At 45.9% G+C, this 12,820-nt stretch overlaps 2 protein-coding genes across 9 annotated transcripts in view; one reads left to right on the top strand and one right to left on the bottom strand.

Annotated features, from left to right (window-relative positions):
• Positions 1 to 12,820, bottom strand: part of LOC120424276 (uncharacterized) — a 120,125-nt gene that overhangs the window by 49,785 nt on the left and 57,520 nt on the right. For all 7 annotated transcript variants that reach the window (XM_052706469.1, XM_052706470.1, XM_052706472.1 and 4 more), the window contains 2 exons: positions 8,886 to 9,026; positions 8,166 to 8,283 (listed from right to left, as the gene is read on the bottom strand). In XM_052706469.1, coding sequence (XP_052562429.1) covers positions 8,166 to 8,283; positions 8,886 to 9,026 — 259 coding nt within the window. The remainder of the gene's footprint in view (positions 1 to 8,165; positions 8,284 to 8,885; positions 9,027 to 12,820) is intronic.
• LOC120424275 (ATP-binding cassette sub-family C member 4-like) lies at positions 453 to 7,253 on the top strand. 2 transcript variants are annotated; one of them, XM_052706468.1, is made up of 11 exons: positions 453 to 605; positions 704 to 976; positions 2,261 to 2,498; positions 2,727 to 4,318; positions 4,371 to 4,671; positions 4,734 to 4,884; positions 4,954 to 5,184; positions 5,243 to 5,535; positions 6,078 to 6,329; positions 6,454 to 6,626; positions 7,014 to 7,253. In XM_052706468.1, the coding sequence occupies exons 1-11, from the start codon at positions 505 to 507 to the stop codon at positions 7,249 to 7,251; spliced, it is 3,843 nt and encodes a 1,280-aa protein (XP_052562428.1). In that variant the 5' UTR covers positions 453 to 504; the 3' UTR covers positions 7,252 to 7,253. The 2 variants fall into 2 exon arrangements, with proteins under 2 accessions (XP_052562428.1, XP_039444271.2); XM_039588337.2 differs by having other exon boundaries at positions 4,734 to 5,184.

Raw genomic sequence — 12,820 nt, 5'->3', positions numbered from 1 at the left:
GATTTCTTAGGCGATTAATTTCTGTTTGTGATAAAACCGCAAGATTATAAATCCAAAACAGAATTCAATTGGAAATTATTAGGATTTTCAGAATATTGTTTTTCTGGAACTTTTTTAGAAAACAATAATTAATTTGTAAACACCACAATATTCCTCTAATTGGTCGCAGTGGTATCAAGGCTCAACAAAAAAAAAAATATTGTTAAAAAATCATCCTACGCTCATTTTCTTTATATTTGCACTGCTTTCTGTACAATAACAAATTTTTGATTATTTTTATTGAAAACTTTACATATTATGCAAAATTTGCAACCACAACATCAACCAACGATGACTTAAAAGTCAGTCACTATTCATCAAAGATCCCGAGACTAAGACATCACCCTGCTGCACGGGTTGTACGCTCGGCGTGACATTATAAATTCAACTCACTTAATCATCCCACAAAATAGCAACTACTGACTATGCACAACCGGAGTACTCGGGGTGTACAACAAGTAAATCATGGAAGCCGCCAACCCAAACGACAAGACCCCCGGAAGTGGTCCCCCACCGCCGGTGCATCCGTACGCCCAGGCAAACGTCTTGAGCAAATATTTCTTCTGGTGAGTTTGCCCGCCATTGTGTAGTGCACGGTGCCTATCTTGCAGGCGAAGACGCGCAGCAGTAGGGACAACAAATATTTATGAATGTCATTTTGAAGGTGGTTGGTGCCTCTGCTGCGGACGGGCCTTGCGCGACAGATCGTCGCGGAGGACATCTACCGGGTGCTGGGGCACCACGGGAGCGACCGGATCGGGACCCGGTTTGGTCAACGGTGGCAGGAGGAGCGGCGGGCGGAGAAAAAGAAGCTGCAGCATGGTGACGAGCCCTCGTGGAAGCGGCCCTGGATGCTGCTCCGGGTGGTGTGGAAGATTTATGGGCTCGGGGTGGTGCTGTTTGGTGGAGTTTACAGCTTTTTGGAGTCCGGATGCAGGTGAGGTAGTTTCTAGTGGTTCGTCTTTGGTTATTATGACGGTCAGCATGAGTTAAGTGACGAGTAGCTTAAGCTAGGCAACGATTGGTTATACGCGTCACGTTCAACATAACGACATAACTGTGTGTGGTAAAAGCAAAAGCTGAATATGGGGCAAAATATTCAAGGCTTCACGTGCGTACTTCCATAAAGGGAAACGACCAGATAAGAAAAGGATAAAATATTGGAATAGCGAAGCATGCAGGGAAGCTTTTTCCTTTTGGAATGTTGAATAACATCATGTTGCACACATGTGCCACCAACGACAACAAACAAACCAGGAAAGGAAAGAAGAAGGAATTTCATCACATTTTTATACGTCATGAACTCGCACTCAAGTTTGTTCCATATTTCGTACATCCAAGAATCCTCTTTTCATTGTCTATAAGTTTGTTTTGTCGTTGAAATAAAATTCCGGAGATGTGTCAGCATGAGCTAGTTTCCATTTTCCCGAAGGAATGTGTCATTTTGCATACAACCAGAAAAGCCTCGAGGTGTTTGAGCAAAAGACACGTTCTATTTGCTCTTTTCTCTGAAGCAACTCGAGCTCTAAGTGCCCTTTTGACATTTATGCACGCTAAATTGAGATATACCTTTGTTATTATTATGTATTGGTTTTAAAGCATTGTTTGGCTTTTTCTTTGGTCATAACAATCGCTTAACGCAACAAACTTCAAGTTTTAATAGGTTTTCGCAATCTTTGACCTCGTTTTTATCCCTCGCAGAAAAAAAAGTTGTTTTTGTTTACGTCCCAACTTAATAGTCCTTCTTTTTTTTGTGAGTGTGTCTCTGTGTGTGTGTGCGAGAGACAACAGAACAAAGGGAGAGGACGACCTCCCTCTCAAAATGTAGGGGGTGGCGTCGAGCGTCGCCAGCATAATAGAGCGATTAACATCAGCTGGTGCCCTTCGTTTTGGCCCCTCTTCTCGCTAAGAGTGTATCAGCAACAGCAGCAGCAGCTCCACTTTGCTGACTGCGCCGAGTGGGTTCCTTTGAGGAAAGTAGCATAAAAAAGGCTCATAAAAATGCTTTGTTTTGCGAGGGGGTGGAACAAGAAGGGAGGTCTCTCGTACTATGATCAACAGCCACGTGCGACGCGTTTGACGGAAAATGAGCAGTATGACGATATTCTTCGATTATCCGGTATATTAATTTTGATCAATAACAATAACATGAATAAAATACGCAATTTCCAAAATCCTATTAAAATCCACAATTCTCTCTTCCAAAACCCACCCGACACAGAATTGTCCAGCCGTTTCTGTTGGGCGAACTCATCCGGTATTTCGACCAAGCGACGCCACCCCCAGATGGCACCGTCACGGACGATTCACCGATAACACTAGGCCGTGCGTACCTGTACGCCGGTGGCATCGTGGCCTCCGTCATGGTCCCGGTGGCCATATTCCACATGTACCAGCTGTACCTGCTCCAGGTCGGGATGAAAATACGTATCGGATGCTGCGCGCTTATTTATCAAAAGGTAATTTGAATCCCCGCCAGTCGCGGCAGCTGTTGGCAAATGAGAGCAGGTCGGAAATAATCCGATTGGCTTCATGTGTCTACTGGGTCGCGCGGGGCCATCAGATAATCGCGGATTGGTAATTGAAATCGCGAAACAATCGGGAAGTGGGGGGAAATCACGTTTTAATTGAAGTGTCAACTCCGAGCGAGACTGATTGAGCTTGAACTTCAACTTTTGTACCAACAGGTCCTTCAAATGCCGGCAGCAATGTCCGCATCGGACGGATTAAGTGGTCGCGTCATCAACCTGATGTCCAACGACGTCAGTCGGTTCGATTACGCAGTCATCTTCTTCCACGACCTCTGGAAGGGTCCCGTTGAGTTGGTGATCGTGTCCGTCCTGGTGTTCCGCCTAATGGGTCCAACGGGTCTCATCGGGATAGCTCTACTTCTACTCTTTATCCCGGCGGAGGGTTGGTTGGGAAAGCGTGCGGCAGGTTTCCGGATGAGAGCCGCACGGGCTACCGATGAGCGAGTCAAGTTCACCAACGAGGTCATTCAGGGCATTCAGGTGATCAAGATGTACGTCTGGGAGATCCCGTTTGAGGCGATCGTCCGCAAGTTACGACACAACGAGATTCGCGCGCTGAGAGGCAGCGCATTCATCAAGTCCGGACTGTTTGCACTGCGGATCATTCCGAAGGTATCGATCTTCTTGAGTCTGGTGACGTACGTGTACGCTGGCAACGTACTGACCGCAATGCGAGTCTACATGTTGATATCGTTCTTCAGCGTGATCCACCACTCGATGGTCGAGTTCTGGCCGCTGGCGGTCACGTCGTGTGCCGAAGCGTGGGTCTCACTCAAGCGAATTCAAGAATTTTTGCTGGAACAAGATAACAGCCAGAATAACGAGCAAAAGGACCAAATAACTTTGAGTAAGATCGCGATCGAGGATGTATCAGCTGGATGGCAAGAGTCGAGTTTCGCACTGCGATCGCTAAACTGGCAAGTGTCCGAAGGTCAAACCTGGGCCGTGGTCGGACAAATCGGTGCCGGAAAGTCCACCTTGCTGAATCTGATCATGAAAGAGCTAACGCCAAGCGAAGGCAAGGTAACCGTCACCGGAAAGATCAGCTACTGCTCGCAGAAGCCGTGGGTGTTCGAGGGGACGGTCCGCGACAACATCGTGTTCGTGGAACCGTTCGACGAGGAGCGGTACAACGAAGTGGCGCGGGTTTGCGCGCTGGAAAGAGATTTCAAGCTGTGGCCGAGTGGTGATCTGACGGCGGTCGGAGAACGCGGAGTTACGCTGAGTGGAGGGCAGAAAGCGAGGGTGAATCTTGCGCGGGCGATCTATCGACGGGCCGATATCTACCTGCTGGATGACCCGCTGTCGGCCGTTGACGCGCACGTTGGGAAGGTCATCTACGAGGAGTGTGTGATGAAGTTTTTAGAGGATAAAATTTGCGTGCTGGTGACCCACCAGCTGCAGTATCTCAACGGGTTGGATAACGTTCTGATCATGGATAGAGGGGAGATTAGTGCGAGGGGATCGTACGAAGAAGTCCGGAGCTACTTCAGTGCACTTGGTTACGGCGATGAAGCCAAGGAAGGGAGTACGGAAAAGGTTGATCAAGTCGTGGAAGATGAGAGCGGGCCACAACTCCAACAGACAGCGAACATCGACGAAGGTCAGATGAGCGGCAATGTAGGATTTCAGGTGTACAAAGACTTCTTGAAATCGGTCAAGAGTTGGTTGTTTGTAGCGTTTGTAGGACTGCTGTTGATCGCTTGGCAGAGTGCATCCACCGGAACGGATTACTTCGTGTTCATATGGTAAGTTATGCGATTGGGATTCATGGACCGTTATTCAAGATTCATTTTGCAGGGTCAATTGGGAAGAAAATTACGCCCAAAGTCCGGACGCTAGCTGGACAACCGAGACGCACATAATCGTGTACTCGGCGCTGGTCCTAATCACCATCCTGCTCTCCGTCAACTCCTTTGCGTTCTTCGAAATGTGTCTCCGGGCGTCGTCCAACCTTCACGCGGCACTCTACCACGGAATCACCCGTGCCACCATGTACTTCTTCAATACCAACTCCTCCGGTCGAATCATGAACCGGTTCTCCAAAGATGTCGGACTCATCGACTCCAGCTTGCCCACCGTGCTCATCGACAGCTTGTACGTGAGTGCACGCTTTATCCACCTTCTCCCCTGCAGCTAATAACCGGATCGATTCCGTTGCAGTTCTTCCTGGAGCTGGCCGGCATTATCGTGATTGTCTCCCTGGCAAATTACTGGTTGCTGGTACCGACCGCCGTAATGGGTGTGGTGTTCTACGTGCTGCGCTTTCTGTTTCTGGAAACGGCACGCAACGTCAAACGGGTCGAGGCAATCAGTAGGTGTCCGCCGTCTGCTGCAGGTCGATATAATGGCTCGAAAATTGAAAACCTTTATTGCCTTTCAGCACGCAGCCCCGTGTTTACGCATACGAACGCCACCATCGAGGGGCTGGGCACGATCCGGGCGTTCGGAGCGGGTCGCCAGTTGGCGCAGACTTTTCACTCGCGGCAAGATTCCAACACTTCGGCGTCGTTCCTGTTTGGAGCGATTACGCGTGGGTTTGCCTTTTGGCTGGATTTGATCTGCTCGCTGTACATCGCTTCGGTTGTGTTTAGCTTTTTGGTTCTTGGAACGGGTAGTGTTTACATAACCTCAAACTTCTTTCAAAATTGTCTAAACGTCCCATTTTTCAGAGATCGTCAGCGGCAACGTTGGCTTGGCCATCACCCAGGTTCTGAACCTCATCGGCATGTGCAACTGGGGGTTGCGGCAGACGGCCGAGCTGGAAAATCAAATGACTTCCGTCGAGCGAGTCCTGGAGTACTCCACTCTGGAGCCCGAACCGGAAGTTACGGAACCTGCCGCGGAAAATATCCCCGAAAGCTGGCCCCAGCAGGGTGGTATCGCATTCCGGAACGTGTCACTGAGGTACTCCCCCAGGGCGGAACCAGTGTTGAAGGATCTAAGCTTTGAAATTAAACCCAAGGTAGGTGTTACCGGATTGGTGGGTTGATTTATGGTAACTCAATAAGGGACTGCGGTGATAGAAAAAGGTCGGTGATTGAATTCGGCAGTTAAATGTTGTTTCTATTTGTGGGGTCAGATTGAAAAGATGTATGAATCGACGACAACGTTAATGCCGTTTAGGGCGTTTCGGTTGTCCTAGCAGGGTGAAACACAGAAAAACTGACTTAGAAAAATATTTTTTTCCAAAGTTCGCGTTTTTAACGCTGTTTCAGTAACTGTCATGTAACTTAGCTGTGGTGAATTCGAACTTGCTGTGGTGAGTTAACGATCATTCACTTTGATCGTTTAAGTGTGGATTCATGAATTTTAAGAGTTTAAGTCAGTGATGAAAGTATATTTAAGAATGTTTTAGAAGGTAAACTGGCCTGAATTGATCACAATACTTTCCTTTTGAAGAAACATTTCGTCGAATCCCTTTCGCCATGATTAATTCATACTTTTCTTCACTATCGAAGAATCTCATTCCGTTTTTCTTTTGCTTTCGCCCAAACTCACCCAAAGGAACGAATCGGAATCGTGGGCCGTACCGGCGCTGGCAAGTCATCGATAATTCAGGCCCTGTTTCGTTTGGCACCAGCCACGGCGGCCATCGAAATCGACCAGATCCGTATCGGGAGCGTTCCGTTGCGTCGCCATCGGGGTGCCATCTCGATTATTCCCCAGGAGCCGGTGATCTTCTCCGGCAGCTTGCGTCACAACCTGGACCCGTTCGGGACGCTGGAGGACGGCCAGATTTGGCGTGCCTTGGAGCAGGTAAATAAATATTTAAGCCCGGGATTGGTTTTATCGCTTTCTACCGATTTCAAATATTCAATACCCACGCGCGCATAACTGCTGGGTGCTTTCTCCACCTCAACCGACTCGTTTTGCATAACAGGTTGAACTGCGGCAGGCGGTTCAGGCGACCGGCGGTGGACTCGACACCAAGATGACCGAGGGGGGAACAAACTTCAGTGCCGGTCAGCGCCAGCTGCTGTGTCTCGCGAGGGCCATCCTGCGGAACAGTCGGATCCTGGTGATGGACGAAGCGACGGCCAGCGTAGACCCGGAGTAAGTATGCGCCCCAAGTTTGGGTTGAAGAAGGCGTAAGCATGATTTACGAGTTCGTGCTTTATCGGTGCTGGCCTGTTTGCGGGGCCTAGGAGTGCCAACTTTTATGATGCTCAAGTTTTGCCAAAATCTTCGTAAATCTTGTGTCCTATGTACATTGCACGCCCCCCTCAATGCAAATAATGGCGAGACAAGGTCGTAAACAGTTGCCGGGTTGGTAATAGAATTAGAAACTGGTTTCGAATGGCAAACAGACAAGAGTTGTTTTGATTCTTCAAAATTAATCATGCGTCTCCATCAATTTACTTGGAACTGCTCATTTCGATGGAGTCGTGCTTTGGGAGATCTCAAAATTTCAGAAATTAACCCAAATTTCTTGATTTACAGAACGGACCGGCTAATCCAGCGCACCATCCGGGAGCAGTTCCCCAACTGTACGATCGTGACGATCGCCCACCGGCTGCACACCGTCATGGACAGCGACCGGATCCTGGTGATGGACGCCGGCCGGTTGGTGGAGTTTGACAGTCCGGCCAACCTGCTGCAGCGCCACCCCGACCGACCGGATGGCTACTTCCGGCGGTTATTCGACGAGAGCGGCATGGACGGACGGGCGTTTGAGTAACGATTAGTGTTAATATTATTGTAGTAAACACGACTTTTCACGAACAAATTCCCTTTTTCACATGTTTTTGACTCTCAGCCCTTCAAAATTTCAGATTTTTTATCACTTCTGTGTCTCTATGACTTTGTTTTTGACATTTCAAGATCGAGAAAGCTCGTCGTTGACACTTCTCGATCAGCAAAATATTGTACGTATTCGCCAAAAAGACACGCGGCAAACCAGCCTCGGAACGACGCGCCGCACTTTCGGCAAATGCGTGCTTCCGAATCTCATACTGCGCATTATGTTTTTAATGATCTTCTTCTTCGAATCGCTTGGCGTTGTTGCCAGATATGTTTTTAATTGCACTAAAAGTGCAGAAAATCGCTGGCAACAATGTCTACGGCACATTCTGAAACGGACAATATCTGTAAGGCAGAATTTTGCTTGAAAATACAACTTAACGAGAATTAACTATTCATTACCGGGTACAGGAACTGATACTTTACCGTCACTTTTGATTGACATCGTAATTTGCGCGAGGCAAACAAAGCGTCAATCAGAAGTTTCTATTTGACTGACTTCCGCCATTATGCCACCGTCTGCCAGAGAGGATAATCACGAACAATTAAAGTGACCACTTGCTGGCGGCTCTTCCGGTGGTCGTGGAACTTTGTTTCCCCGAAACGGAAACACGTACATGGGCGAACCACAGACAAGCAGACTTGAACCGTTCACCATTCAACTGGAGTATTTCCCGAATGCAAAACAACTTTCAAACGCCGGTCAATTTTCTGTGGTGAATTTGAAGATGCCGTGGTGAGTTTTTGCTCATTTCAATCGACTGTTGAATTGTTGATTGATGAATTTTAGCGAGGTGCGCGACATTGTCTGTAGATTTACATCTGAAAATGATATTTATCTGTGACACTTACTTGCTGAACAGCCGCAGGACGACGCAGATGATGATGAACATGACGGCCATGGCCACCAGCACGGCGATCATGGTCGGGTCGACATACCGTTCCGTCACGATGGGTCGGTTCACGGTACCTGATTATCGTCATGTGGAAAAGGGAAAGAACGGAAACATGGCACAAAATTAGTGATGGCAATTGATTTCCCGGACGTGGAAAAAACGTATAAGCCAAATGGAGCAGAAAAGTCGTTCAACCTGGCTGGGAGCTCTTTAAGGATGTGGGCTGAACTACCACTCTAGAATATCCAACGATATCATTTACGAAAAACAGAGAAAGGCGGTGATTCAAAACCAGCTATAAATGACTCCGTTTCCCCCCAAATTGGTTTGGGAATTTTGCTCCTGTGCTAGTCAATCCTTGTGAGGGACGTAAACTTTTGGCGAACTCGATTTTGAGGTGTTGGAGCGCGTGATGACAGGTTTGAGGAGGGCAGGAAATTAATACCGTCACGAGCAGGTTATTTGATTTAACTTTGACTCGTGAGACTCGTATGGAACGACAAGGGGGATTTGATCTCGCAGAAGGGGGTAATTGAAAAAGTTAAAATTTGAAAGTTTGGAGCTGAACCGATCTTAGGATAACCGATGCAAAGAGTATGCCATGGGTCCCTTTAAAATTGTTTTTAGCTCTGAAAAATTAAATAAAAATCGAGATGAAAGTTAAGGCTCGACTTACCTCGGCACTCGACAGTTCCGTCCGGCTTGAAGATGGGGTTCATCTCGAACCGGCAGATGCAGCGGCCGTCGCGGCACTCGGTCTGCTCGGTCATCTGCTCGCATTGCTCGGTGAAGAAGCAGCTGCCGTTCACCTGAGCCACTGCCAAGGGGGAAGGAAAAAGTAAACGTCAGAATCGATAAACAAACATCTGTGCACAGACAAACGGAAGTAAATCTTCTTTTCAAATTAATCAATCAATCAGTTAACAGCCAATTTGAATAACAGAAATTCACCACAACAAATTTGAATTCACCACACCACACCTAGGTTGCGCTGTTGGTCGATGGATTTTTGATTAAAATGTTCAATGATTTACGTATTGTTGTCTGTGCTGTGAGAATTGTAGATGGAAGATGTGCTGTTGCATCGGATGTCAAGTTAATCTCTGCGGATGTCGTAAAGTTGCCTGAATTATAGGCGATTCCGTCGAAGAAAATGGGATTTGTAGGCCAGATAAATGGTGAACTTGATTGCAGATGCAAAATAAACTAGATTTTCAGGAAATTGAGGAAATCATAAACCATCATCTTGAGAAACATTCTAGCTACCTCGAAGGCGTCCAATCAAACAGGACCGTTTTTCAATTGTGAACGCTCTTTTGTTCGTTTCGCCCAGAGCGATTCCACAAAATGCAGATCAATTTGTTCATTTGCAATCAACCGTTGCGGACACTAATGGGAAAAGAAAAACTTTCAACTAGATGAGGTTAACCTCAAAGGAGCATCGTGTCCCGGGGTGGCCCTCGGCCATTCTCCGGATCGCTTCGACAATCATTTTGTGGTTTGACACACAGAGAAAAAATCTTTCGATACCCTCGTCGGTGTTATCGGACTGGGATCGCTTTGACTCAACGACATTGCTTGAGTGTAGCGTCCTATCGAGAAATCGATTCAAACTGGATACACTTGGAAGGATTTTTTGGGGGGAAAACCACATTTCGTTCGCACTTCAGACCGAATGAGAAACCTGAACAAAGTGACTGTGGTTTTTGCTATGTCTACAAGTGATACAGATACAGCTACTAAAGGTCTTTTGGGGCACGTTGAAACTAATTAATTGAATGGAACTTGTCGGTACGAAGCTGATACCTCTGCAAGAAGTCTGCGCTATTGTGTGCAAATAATGCTAAGTTTTTTAAATAAATTTTATTTTATGCTCTGAAATTTACTAACCCTTATCTGAAGCGATACTCAAAATAATTACTTTCAACATTTCAAAACTATTTTTGATCTACACATCAATTTTCTCGACGAAAAGAAACATGAGAATGAGAAAATGGCCAACCACGTGCTTTGCAATGTTGTTGTTTACACTTGAGAGCAGGGCGGGAGAGTTGTCAAATCTACTCTGCGACGACAGCGCCACAAATGGCTTGCGTGTTTTTCAGGGGGTAGCGAAGAAGACGCCATCTTGGAAGTTCAGAAAACAAACACTGACAATCAGTATTATACATATTACTATGGTTACACGAAGTGTGTTATCCTGGTTGAACTCAAAAGTCCCATGCAAATGTGTAAAACCAAACTGAAAAATGTGTAATGCCGATACACAGTGTACGGGCGAACTGTTTGATCGACCATAAGAAAAAAAGCAAAAAAAGGTAAACAGAAAAATCACTTTTTTCGATATGAATTTTCAGCCAATATTGGGAAGGAATCTCCAAGGATATGATAGAATTTGCCATCAGCAACACAATTCACGTGTTTTTTCAGGTATTTATCGTTTGAATTGCGGGAAATTTGAAAATCAAAAACCCAAACAAAGATTTGTTATGGGCTACCATTTGACAGCTAGTGCTTTTGTTGTGGGCTCTCATTTGACAACCGTGCTAATGTCGACTGTTGTCAGTTTGCTTTGGTCGGAATAGGGTTGCCATCCCCCCGGTGATAATATTGAGTGTCCAATCACAATCGGTGACTTTTCACCTCAATTTTAAATACTAGCAAGTTTCATTTATTCATGAAACTTGGCAAAACTTTAAATCCCTGCACAAAACTACAAACTGTCTAGCATATCACACTGGAATAAGTGAGGAGGACACCTCATTAAAATTCATTCCGTCCCGCCGGAAGAACCGAGGGACGTTCACCACAATCCCGGTTCGGTGTCCTTTCTTTACAAAGTCGGATAACCGGATGGGAGGAACCCCCTCGAAGGGGTTCTGTGTAAATATTTAAACTTATCACACGTGCACCTCAAGCCTGGCGGGCTTTACGGAGGTTTGTTCGTGTTATCTTTGGACGGAGAAGTCATTCATCAAAAGCACTAGAATTTAAGATTGTTTGGCTGACTTTGACATTTTTTATGATTTTACAAAACAAAAAACTTTTAATTCAAGCTGAGGAAAATGTCTCATAATTTTAACAACATAAATTCGTTGCTTTTCCGTGTATCAAACCACATGGTTTCAATTCTGCTAAAAGGGACAAACTACATTAAATCGAGTACTTTACAATGTCAAATGTTGATTTCCCCATCTTCAGAAAAGCCTAGGTTCGACCTCATACGAATCTTCCGGCCCCGAAACTTTCCCGTCTGTCCCACTTCGGTTAGTTTGTAATAACTTGAGAGACTTTGTGGTTCGTCGAGCTCCCCCATGCTGGGAATGCCAAATGTAAAAATCTAGTTTGTCCAACGGGCGGTCGACTCAATGACAAGAAAGTATCGGATTAAATGTTCCACCGGAAGTGGAGCCTCGTCTGGAAAGTGGCAAATTTTGCCTATAAATGAGCTGGGAATTGAAATTTCTGGGGGAAGGAGAACGATCACGCTGTTCGGTGTAAAAGTAGGTCAATGTGCTTTCCCTCTAGCTCATTCTAACCGGAGTGATACTTTTAATCCTTAGAATGGAACGATCCTAGCGAGACCAGAGGAGCCATTAAGAGTGTGGGTTATCTCAGAGGTGGCTGGCAGTAAAATTTAAGTGTTACAGCCTGTAAACACTGGTTAGGTCGATATTGAAGCAGCGTCCGGAATGGGAAAATGGAATCTGGTCGAGTAATTAGAAGAATGCAGAACAAGACTAGTTGGAAGAGGCGGTAACGACCGTTTGAAGAAATAAGGTTTGATTGTCTAAATAAGACGAGAAATGTCCAAATCAATCCAATCTAACATCCTCTTTTTCGCTGGCCAAGCCTACTGATCTAAAGTTAACCACCATGATGATTCCTTGGAGAGTATTGCTTTACAGTATGAATGTTGTATCAATTTTAAGCTTTGGGGTTACCTTTAAATCATGACTTTAAACGAAACAAACCAGTTGACGTCAATTAAATTGCACAAAAAAGTCCAACGATGATAACTTGATTATGTCAATGACTCTGGGTTGATGTTTACTCTCTCGTTAGTCCAGGAGTGTGTCCATCATCCGAGAAAGAGGTCTGTTGACTTGCCATGTTCAACACGTGATAAAGGATAGCGGCCGATGGTGAACTCGTGATTTATGATATGTTTGGCGACGGCGAGCTTACTGATGAGGGCTAATATAATTAGAGCGGTCTAAAAATGGAAGTCCCTGATGGAAAGGTCTGAGCGCTGAGCTGAATACTTCATGAGTTCAGCGTGCATTGTTAATAAAAAAAATAAACCAAAATTGCCCAGTACAATTTTGGAGGCATGTATTAGCAAATTACCCGATATGGTCGCAAGTCTATCAATTTTCATTGTTTATTCATGACATTTCACACAAACAAGCCCCTCCACCCAGTGAATAGAGATATGAATATGACATCGCATAATTAATTAACTCACGCTCCCCCCGGAAGTTGATTCTAAAAACAAACATTCCCGCGACCACCGGACGACGGCTCTATTTTCGCACCGGATCCGTAATTAATACCGAAATTCCACAGCACTGTGTCCGGTCCACCCGACCCCTTTAAGCTGGAATCACG

This window comes from Culex pipiens, chromosome 1 (assembly GCF_016801865.2).
Source record: "Culex pipiens pallens isolate TS chromosome 1, TS_CPP_V2, whole genome shotgun sequence".
NCBI classification, from domain to species: domain Eukaryota; kingdom Metazoa; phylum Arthropoda; class Insecta; order Diptera; family Culicidae; genus Culex; species Culex pipiens.
This window is presented reverse-complemented; position numbering and strand designations above follow the sequence as displayed.

What these genes read in the sequence shown, in the direction of transcription:
- LOC120424275 (XM_039588337.2), top strand. Translation starts at nt 505, where the DNA reads ATGGAAGCCGCCAACCCAAACGACAAGACCCCCGGAAGTGGTCCCCCA. An exon ending in GCGCGCTTATTTATCAAAAG is followed by an intron (nt 2,499 to 2,726) that starts GTAATTTGAATC and finishes TTGTACCAACAG; the next exon opens with GTCCTTCAAATGCCGGCAGC. An exon ending in TTTGGCGTGCCTTGGAGCAG is followed by an intron (nt 6,330 to 6,453) that starts GTAAATAAATAT and finishes TTTGCATAACAG; the next exon opens with GTTGAACTGCGGCAGGCGGT.